This window comes from Magnolia sinica, chromosome 4 (assembly GCF_029962835.1).
Source record: "Magnolia sinica isolate HGM2019 chromosome 4, MsV1, whole genome shotgun sequence".
NCBI classification, from domain to species: domain Eukaryota; kingdom Viridiplantae; phylum Streptophyta; class Magnoliopsida; order Magnoliales; family Magnoliaceae; genus Magnolia; species Magnolia sinica.
In genome coordinates this window covers 104815740-104825388 of record NC_080576.1, presented here as the reverse complement: position 1 = coordinate 104825388, position 9649 = coordinate 104815740, and the positions used below count along the sequence as shown (strand labels likewise).

The 9649-nt window shown below is 38.9% G+C and overlaps 1 protein-coding gene across 2 annotated transcripts; it reads right to left on the bottom strand.

Annotated features, from left to right (window-relative positions):
- Positions 1 to 2794: 2794 nt before the first annotated feature.
- On the bottom strand, positions 2795 to 8317 carry LOC131243615 (uncharacterized). Of its 2 annotated transcripts, XM_058243099.1 has the most exons (3): positions 8185 to 8317; positions 7990 to 8073; positions 2795 to 3094 (listed from the first exon to the last, which is right to left on the bottom strand). In XM_058243099.1, the coding sequence occupies exons 2-3, from the start codon at positions 8062 to 8064 to the stop codon at positions 3017 to 3019; spliced, it is 153 nt and encodes a 50-aa protein (XP_058099082.1). In that variant the 5' UTR covers positions 8065 to 8073; positions 8185 to 8317; the 3' UTR covers positions 2795 to 3016. The 2 variants fall into 2 exon arrangements, with proteins under 2 accessions (XP_058099082.1, XP_058099083.1); XM_058243100.1 differs by lacking the exon at positions 8185 to 8317 and having other exon boundaries at positions 7990 to 8145.
- Positions 8318 to 9649: the final 1332 nt, after the last annotated feature.

Sequence of the window (9649 nt, the reverse complement as noted above, 5' to 3'; positions counted from 1 at the left end):
TGGGAAAGAGGCGTGTGGTAGGTTAACACTTTCGATATTTGACCGGTCATATAAATGGTTTGTAGATGTAAATGCCACGTGTAGCAACCTGGAGGGAGCAGGAAGTTCCTGCGCTTGAAACCTAGGTGGGCTTACCGTGATGTTTGTGAGAAATCCACCCTGTCCATCCATTTTTTGAGTTCATTTTATGATACAAGGCCAAAAATGAACCGGATCCTATATTCAAGTGGGCCGGAAACGTGAGGATTGAATGTCCACAGATGAAATATTCGTGGGGCCACAAAAGTTTTGAATCAGGCTAATATTTGAGTTTTCAGTTCATTCCAGTAGGTATGACATTATGAAAAATATGTATGGTATGTAAACATTACTATCGACCCAGGGAGGTTTCAACGGTAGGAATTATCCTACCCACCTTTTTCTTTTAGCGCGGCCCACTTGAGTCTTGGATCTGCTAACTTTTGGTCTCAAGTTCTAGAGTGAGCTCACAAAACGGATGGACGGGGAAGATTTCTCACAAACATCACGGTGGACCCCACTAGGTTTAGAGAGGGATACGGATTTCCTACTAAAGGCTTTCGCAGTGGAATGCTACGTAGAGACCACAAGGACATTTCTAAAAAGTCCACCCCGTCCATCCGTTTTTTCAGATCACTTTAGGAGAAGAGACCAAAAGTCAAGGCGGCAATATGAGAAGGAAAACAGGAGAAAGAGTTTGCCACCGTTGAAGCATCCATGGGCTCCATCTTGATGTTTATATGCCATCCAAACTGTTTAGAAGTTCATTTCCACTGGGATGAAGTGAAAACACAAACCTATTTCCCTTGTACTAAACTTTTGTGGCCATACAAATGTTTAAACGGTGGTTACTGAATCTCATTAGTTTGGGCCCAGGCAATGGAATCAACCTAAATCTCTCTCCATCAAGATGAAATCCCATGATGGAATTGTGATCAGATAACATATACAGGGTATGATCAAGTAAAACATTTGGCGGGGCCTGCGGTCCCCCTGGGAATTGAATTACTAGTTCTTGTGGCACCTTAGAATAAACCCACATGCCTGTTTTTTTAAGAGAAAATATGGAACCCGGGAAAGTGGCCCTGCACATGAGAGTGTAGTGAGGGGGAAAAAACAGAGAGAGAATGTCCTTAGAAGACCTCCTAATGTTTTTTTGAATAGAAGAAGAATCTAGGCTCCGTGACAAAAAGAAAGAACAACAGAATATGTCCTCCTAATGCCTTTCACTAGCCTTTTTAAAGCTTTCAATTTAGACTAGCTCACTCCAAATCAGCGCAGTTCTTGATCTCCCTAGCATTTTTCCAAACCATCCATCTAAACATCCTCATTTTAACTGTAATCATTCTATGAACATCTTACTCGACTGCACAACATTTTGTCCCATAAAGCATGGTTGGTCTTATAGCTATCCTATAAAATCCTCTCCTTTGGTTTAATTTCTATTCAGCAATTACATAAAACTCCAAAGGCACAACTCCATGTCATCCATCAAGCTTAGCATTTAACCCTTTCCACTGTCTTACCAATCAAAACTATGTCGTCTGCAAACGACATGCACCACTGATATAAATGCCTCATTAAATCATCCACAACCAACTAAAAAGCCACGGGCTCAATGCCAACGCTGGTGTAACCCTATAGTAATTGGAAACTCACAAGTTTCTCCACAAGCGGTCCTCACAATGCTGGGGGGGGCGGTTTCGTAACCATGAGGCAATTACTATTTTACCACAACTATAACACATGTAATGCCATTTCACACAGTTATATACGCTATACACGTGCTACTGCTAACAAACATCCTTAAGCATATCAGTTCTATTTAGATGATATTATTAAGTCCATCAGTATGAGGACCATGTGATAATTTATTTCAACTCTCCGTGCCAAAACATACACCTAGAAGTTCATTGTAGTCTAAAAGATGACTGACTATTCCTAACAAATATCATCTACAAAAAAAAAAAAAAAAATGCAAACACTACAAGGTCATTTGGATGCCAATAAATGAGGTTAACTGTAAATGATTTACAGGTAATGGTTTACAGTCTGCTTGGATGCTGAAAAATGCCTGTATGATTTATACACTGTAAATCATTTACAACTTTCATCCCCATTTGATTTACAGGAAAAAAGTTGCGATTTCATTTACAGGCACTCCACTTACAGCCTAAAGGCTAAAAATGGAAAGATTGGCTCTCCATTTATAGGACTTAAACAATTTACAGGCTATTCAAACACAGACAATCATTTACAGCTTACAGGCAAACAGGACTGTAAATCATGTAAATCATTTACCACTTGAGCCATTTACAGGCATCCAAAGGACCCCTACATTGAATCAATACACTAGGGCATGAGAACTATTTAAAGAACAATACATCCTCGTGCTAGGAGCATGCACACCTTAGCACATGTGTTGAACACCTAAGCTATGTATCAGGTGAACCACAGGATTGTATGACCGGACCAAAAGTCAAGCTGGCACAAACATTATGCAGGCCCCACATGTACACTAAATATGAACCATTGGCAGTCCTTAACCATCCATTACCTACATAGAAGAGAAGCCCAACTGATGAGTCAACCGGCCTGATTCAGGCCTTATCTACTGGGTGGGGCCCATCTGATTCTTATGACAATGAGTAGGCCTGAGAGTAAGCTTGGTAAAGCTAAAGGCATAATTTAATGAATCAAACCTTGAAGAGCAAGAACAATACAGTTTGATGAGAACTTGAGTGAAGTTTCTTACATGGTAGCAGGTGGCTAGATATGTTCTCACTTCTTAGTCAATGATCTTGATTCATATATCTAAATTAATGTGTTTTCGCTATCTAAACTCTGAAGTTAAACTATACGAGACAATATTTGTCTTGGTAAAATATTCATCAATTGTAAAAAAGGGTTGAGAGAATCCTTTAAAAAATAAAATAAAAGAAAACATTGGGTTGAGAGAAAATTAGGCAACATCTCATAATCAACAGTTTTCTCAATCTCACCCATCTTTCTTTTGATTCAAATCTCCAAATTTCTCCTTAAAAGAGTCTTGCTTCTGTACCCATGACATATGTGCCTGCACAAGATAATTATCATTTCCTTAGCAGAGATCAGGGCTGCTTAAGTGGTTTCAAAAAGAGAATAAATCAATGGGACCAAATCATTTAGGGCCCACTTGGGTAGGGATCTAATCCCAATTTCAGCAGGCCCCATGCCCTCCATATAGGATTCGTCGCACTAAAGCACCATTTTCTTCCTCATAAACACAACTAACAGCATTTTTGTTTTCCTAAAGCTTCCTTAATAGTGTTTATTCCAAGGAAAGCACTACTTCAGTGCAGGGAATCCCACGTGCAGGACATGAGCGCAACTAAATTCAGGATCAGAAATAATCCCAAATTTGCAAGATCTCATACCCCAAATAGAACTTGCAGCCATATTTGAGACATTATAGCAAGATGAAGTGAAACGACCCTACATAACTTGGAAGAGGACGCATTTTAGCAACAAACAAGAACGCTCAGGGTACCATGGTTCAAAATATCATCAACCAAGTCATATTGGTCTTGGACCACATACGAAGCCAAAACAGGGCCAAACCGACCAAAAAGAACCAAAACAAATGAGTAGGGCAAAATTGCTGGTCAACTCATCATAACTAATAAGCGATACATTCTACAGAACTATGTTGAATGTGGACCTTCAATATTTTTAAACCAACCATTATCATGTGTGTCCTAGTTGATGAGTTGACCAGCCTAGTTTTTGGTACAGGTCATCCAAAATGTTTGTTCATCAGTATCTCCCCTTTTTTTTCTTGATAGGTAATATATATGGGCTAAAACCTGTGACCTCAATTCTGAAATGCACTCTGTTGACCTATGAGGCATGAACCTATTATATCCCCCTTGGGATACGGAAACATCAAGAAACATAGCATGTACAGCAAAATGAATCAAAATGTTTTCTGGATCTTTTATTTATTTATTTATTTACTACTACTATTATTATTATTATTTGCATGATTTTTTGCATTTACCACTGGGTATCAATTCATACAGTGCATTTATGCAATTGTCAGCTCACCAATATATCACAATATTTTTTATATCATGATATATCAGCATTGTCAACAATATTATTGTCAATACATTGTATTTTTGTGAAAACTATTGGATATTGTATTGACAGGTACGATACTGATAGTATCAACTGATATTTCAACCAATACCATCAATGCATCAAACACTGTTTCTAAGATATGGCCTGTGATAGTTGACTTTCTATGACAAAATAAATACTGCAACAAAATGAAGGCTGGGATGGGCTATAAGAACATACATTGGATTGTGGAAGTATGTGTAACTTTGTGTGTGCGTGTGTATGGTTGTCATGTACTCTTGTGGAGCACTGTAACATTTCCTTCAAAGTAATATATATTGTGTGTGTGTTGGTCTTTTGACAAACCACAACACAACTCTTGTTGCCCTAGCCGTTTCTTCTCTTCTCCCCTTTTCCTCTTCTCTCCCTACATCAGATTTCTTCTTTACTTTTTTAGATATGATTTATTTTATTCATTTCAGAATTGAATGGATGCTATAAAAATTTTGGGGAAATTCAACTACATACATTCTCAAATTGGGAGCATCATAATCATCTAACTTTATCCCAATTCACAACTAACTGGGGTTAGCTACACACATCTTGCATCTCTCATTACATTCTATCAAGGGCCATACTTCAGTTAGACCATAGGTCATCAAGTCTTTTCTTACTACCTCCACTAACATTTGGGCCTTCCCCTTGCCCTTTTTGAGCCTTCAACATGTACCATCTCACCCCTTCCACCGGACACAGTTCTTGGGCTCCATTGCACATGACCAAACCATCTAAGTCTACTTTTCCTCATCTTATTACCTGTTGGTGCTACTCTTAAGCTCACTTGAATGCATTTATTTGCAATTATATCCTTCTCATCTTGCCACTCATCCATCTCAACATCCTCCAATCAGTTACCCTCATCCTATGAACATGTCCTTCCTTAACTAATCAACATTCTATCCCATAAAGCATGGCTCGTCTTAGATCTATCCTATAAAATCCCCCCTTCAGTTTGATTAGCACATGATGATCAAATAAAACTCCAAAGTCACATCTCCACGTCTTCTACCCAGCTTGAATTCTATGGGCAATCTCCACTTTTATAAATTGCCAACCCAAGATATCGAAGGTGGTCATTTTGGGATACTTCTTGGTCAGCAATCTCAACTAATTCATCGTTTCCACCCCTATCGTTGCTAAATTGCACTCCTTATACTCTATTTAAATCTGACTAAATGTAAATCCTTTAGATTCTAAAGCATCCCTACACAAAACTACCTTTGTGTTTGCACCCTCCCTCTTTTTGTCAATCAAAACTATGTCATCAGCAAACAACATAAACCGTGGGATCTCTTCTTGAAAAATCCTCATTAACTCATCCATAACAATGCAAAAAGGGTACATGCTCAATGTTGACCGTTGGTGCAAACCCACAGTAATTGGGAACTCATTTGTCTCTCCACTAGTGGTGAACTGGTCTTCACATTTGTTACCGCTCCCTCATACATCATGTCAACATATCCTCTTGAAACTCATTTCTTTCCCAAACCCACCAGATTAACTCTATAGGGACCCTATCTTATGCTTTCTCTAAGCCAATAATGACCACGTGGAGATCCCCCTATTCTCTATCAAATTGGGAGCTTGTACACATAATTTTAGTTGTGTTAAGACACACTACTAAATGAAATTGTGATTAGTTCAGTAAAGAGGAAACTTGCAAATTTTACTAACCTTTGTTAGTACTCATAATCTAGAAGTAGCGCTCATCCTTTTAAGTCTAGATTTAAAGTAACACAATTTTGGTTTAGGGTCAATTCCTTCAATATGTGCACTACGGTAAAAGGGTTTGAGTAATCTCTTCAGAGCAAAGGGTAATATTCTGGTGTGGGCAGCGGGTCATCGGCTGTTTAAGGGCGCATCTCTCATAAAGATAAGAGGATTTTATGCATGTAATGTAACACAAGCTAAGATCTAGAGGGATTTGTTAGCGGTCTTGTGAGTGGTTGTATTTTGTTCTAATACAAAAAATAAAAAATAAAAAAATACGGAGCAAAAAAAAAAAAAATCATTATTATACATAAGTGGAATAAATTATCCCATTTTCCCTTTTCCTCTTGAACATAAATTTCTATATGCCTTCCTCTTATTCTTCTTCTGATCACTGACAGTTAGATTGACATAGAGATTGAGATAATTCTAAACCGATCAAAAGACACTGAACAAAGCTTAACATAACAGAACCAGCTTCAAAGCTTATTACGTAAAAGGCGCACTCATACGTTTTTCAGCTAACAAACTACTGTGTGCACTAGCGCAAAATGGCTTCACTTTACATAGCCCAAGTGCTTGCTGGCTGCTTCAAAGCTTATTACTAAGGTGTAATGCGCTAGCAGGCTCATTATAGTAGTTTTGAAGCTGAAAAATGTATGCGCACACTAGCGTGCAACGGATTTACTTTATGTAGCCCGAGTGCTTGCTGAGTTTGAAATTGCTTCAAGAAAAGGCAGCAGCCATCGGAGCAGAATGCAGATTTCCTGAGAATGTTGGATGAGGTCCAAAATATCTCAAAGTACCCCATCTTCAAGCACAAAATGAAAAAAGCCACAAACGTGCCAATGTGGCACATTATCTGAGGGATCCAAGATGTTCATAGACACACATGCATCCCATCCTCATTAGAGGGGAAACACATTGCAAGTAGGCCATCAAGCTATCAGTTTTCTAATCATGCATTTCTTCGTAGGAAGGTGATATGGTTCCAAAAGAACCAGAATATGGTAGAGCTATCTCTCCACAAGGCACGTGCCAGGGTGATGTATCGAACAGGTCCACCCATAAGCCGACGCCAGGATGGATGGCATACGTTTTAAATATAAAACCCATAAGCAAACCTATTAATTGCTTTTTCTATAGTTTATCCCACAGCTTATTTGACCATTAATCATTTTTTGTTTTCCACCATCACTTTAATGGCCACATATCCAATGGATAGAGTTTATCTAATGGGTGTAATTTTTGAGACATAAATATGGCCCTGCATATGGGCAGACCCATTAGCACATCACCCTGCCACATGCACCATAAAGAGATGACTCTACCATACTCTAGTTCTTCCGGCTCCACCACCATCTCCTTCTTAAATGAGGACCCCCCTACAAATGGCTCCGATCTTGTGGACACATTCCACATAGGCATGTGTGGTGGTGTTCATGTTTTGTGCTTGAAGATGTGCATTTGGAAATGGCATTTCTGATGGGCAAAATGTGATAATCGTCCTTCAATTTCACAATGAGGAAGCACCCCTCTAATTGCAGTTGCATCCCTCTCAGGTCCAACTTAAAACTAACATGATCCAATTTGGAGGCCCATTGATCATGCTTTTGGTAATCCAGACCACTGGTCCGTTGTGTCCCACCATGGACTGGATCATGCCCAAGGAACCTTCTCAACAGGACAATCACAATCTTCCCATTAGTACCCTACGAAAAAGGACAGTTAAGAAGAGAATTACAGCAACAAGGTCCGAAAATCGACGGCTAGGATCTACCAATCTGGGAGATTTGTGGGCCATGGTCCATCCACATAGGGACACAAGAGAAAATTGGTCTGGATTACTAAAGCATGGGCCCCACATTTCAGAATTGAAAACCCACATAAGACTGTTGAAAGCCTCCTCCGGTCCGCCATACATACTCCAATCAAAGACATAATTCCTAATACTAGGGTAAGATCGTTGCAATTAGCTATTTCTACACTATTAAACTTGTTATTGCAATTCCGTTCGATATTGCATCCAAACACGGTCCAAAACGAGATGACGAAGGAGAGTGGTATTGAGACAAAAGGGAAAAAAAAAAAAAAGAGTACCTGTAGAGCGCCAGCCCACACAACGAGAAAAGATGCGAACCAGAATCTTTTGTCTTTGAGGAATTTCGTGTCCATTTTCTTCTTCTGATTATCAACAAAACGAATCTAAAAACCCTTTAAAAAAAATAGAAATCATCTATGATTTTATACGAGCTTGATTTTGGTTTTTTGTCAAAGACAGAAGAGGGAACGAGCCTGGAATTGGGAAACGATTGGGCTTCGTCCGTAAAATCGTTCTGATTTTTTCCGTGTTGGGCAGCTCTAAGCTCTCTGTCGTCCACCGTAGGAAGCGGTCTGGCTAGTGACCCCAACAACAGCCAGATAGCTGTGTCAAAGCTCTGTGGGCCCCACCATGATGTATTTGTTTTATCCACGCCGTCCATCCATTTTTAAAGATCATTTTAGGGTTTGACAACACAAATGAGGAATATCTAAATCTCAGTGGACCACACCACAGGAAAACAGTTGTGATTGAATGTCCACCATTAAAAACCTCCTAGGGCCTACTGTAATGTTTATTTGACATCCAATCTGTTGATTAGATCATACAGACTCGGATGATCTTAAAAAACAAATATCAGCTTGATCCAAAACTTTCGTGGCCCTCAAGAAGTTTTTAATGGTAGGTGTTCAATCAGTAATGTTTCTTGTGATGTGGTCTACTTGAGAATTGGATCTAACTCATTTCTTAGTTCATACTATAGAATTATCTGAAAAAATTGATGGACTGAGTGGATCATGGTGGGGCCGATGGAGTGGCTACTTGTAGAGCCAATTCGCGTCCTTCAACGGTTGGAATCCTTTCCCCCACTTTTTCCTAGTCTGGTACACTGGACTGTAGATCTGGATCTGCCTATTTTTTGAGCCCATGGTATAAGATGAGCTCTAGAAGTGAAGAAAATAGGTGGATTTAACACATATTAAGGTGGGCCCACATAGTGTATGCCTTATAATGCAGTTCTTGGTTGGAAAGAGATTTGCGTGCGTACGGTATTCCGGTTCCTCAAGTCCCAACGTATCATCTCCCCTTTACATGATATATTTATGGGTGTTTGAATTTAATTACTAAATCAACTTTAATATCCCCAATTAGTGAGATATATAATTTTTGACACTATGGTTGTGATAAGCCTGCTAAAATATATGTTTTATAGCCCTAGTTCAGCTTCTTTTTTTTTCTTTTTCTTTTTTTTTGTTAGCTTGTTAGTCCTAGTTCAGTTAAGACTGAGCTGGTCTGTCATGTTGGGACACTAAAAGGTTGTGAGTGCTTGATTTTGTTGCCCACACTTTTCTGCTGGGTTCAAGGGTGTGGGAAGACCTATTAAATATGACGTTTTAATTGGAGTTATCATTAGCTAATTAGATTAGAATTTTAGAGTCTTTTAGATTCTGCTGAATCTTTAGAAATTGAAGAATTCAAAAATCTCTAATTCATAACGACTCTTAATCTGCGACCTGGGATTCCAGGTAAGGAATCTTGGTGACAAAGAAATAAAGGGTTAGGCACCGCCGGCAGGAAAGTGTCTCTCTACTTTTTGGGATTAACAAGATTTTATGAGATTTTTACAAGTCTTGAAGTTATTACTCAATAATGTAAAAAGTAAAGAGATTATTGTCAATCAACCATGAATAAGCACCATGTAACTGATAGAGCCCAACA

What these genes read in the sequence shown, in the direction of transcription:
- LOC131243615 (XM_058243099.1), bottom strand. Translation starts at nt 8,064, where the DNA reads ATGGACACGAAATTCCTCAAAGACAAAAGATTCTGGTTCGCATCTTTT. An exon ending in TGTGGGCTGGCGCTCTACAG is followed by an intron (nt 3,095 to 7,989) that starts GTACTCTTTTTT and finishes TATCTTGTGCAG; the next exon opens with GCACATATGTCATGGGTACA.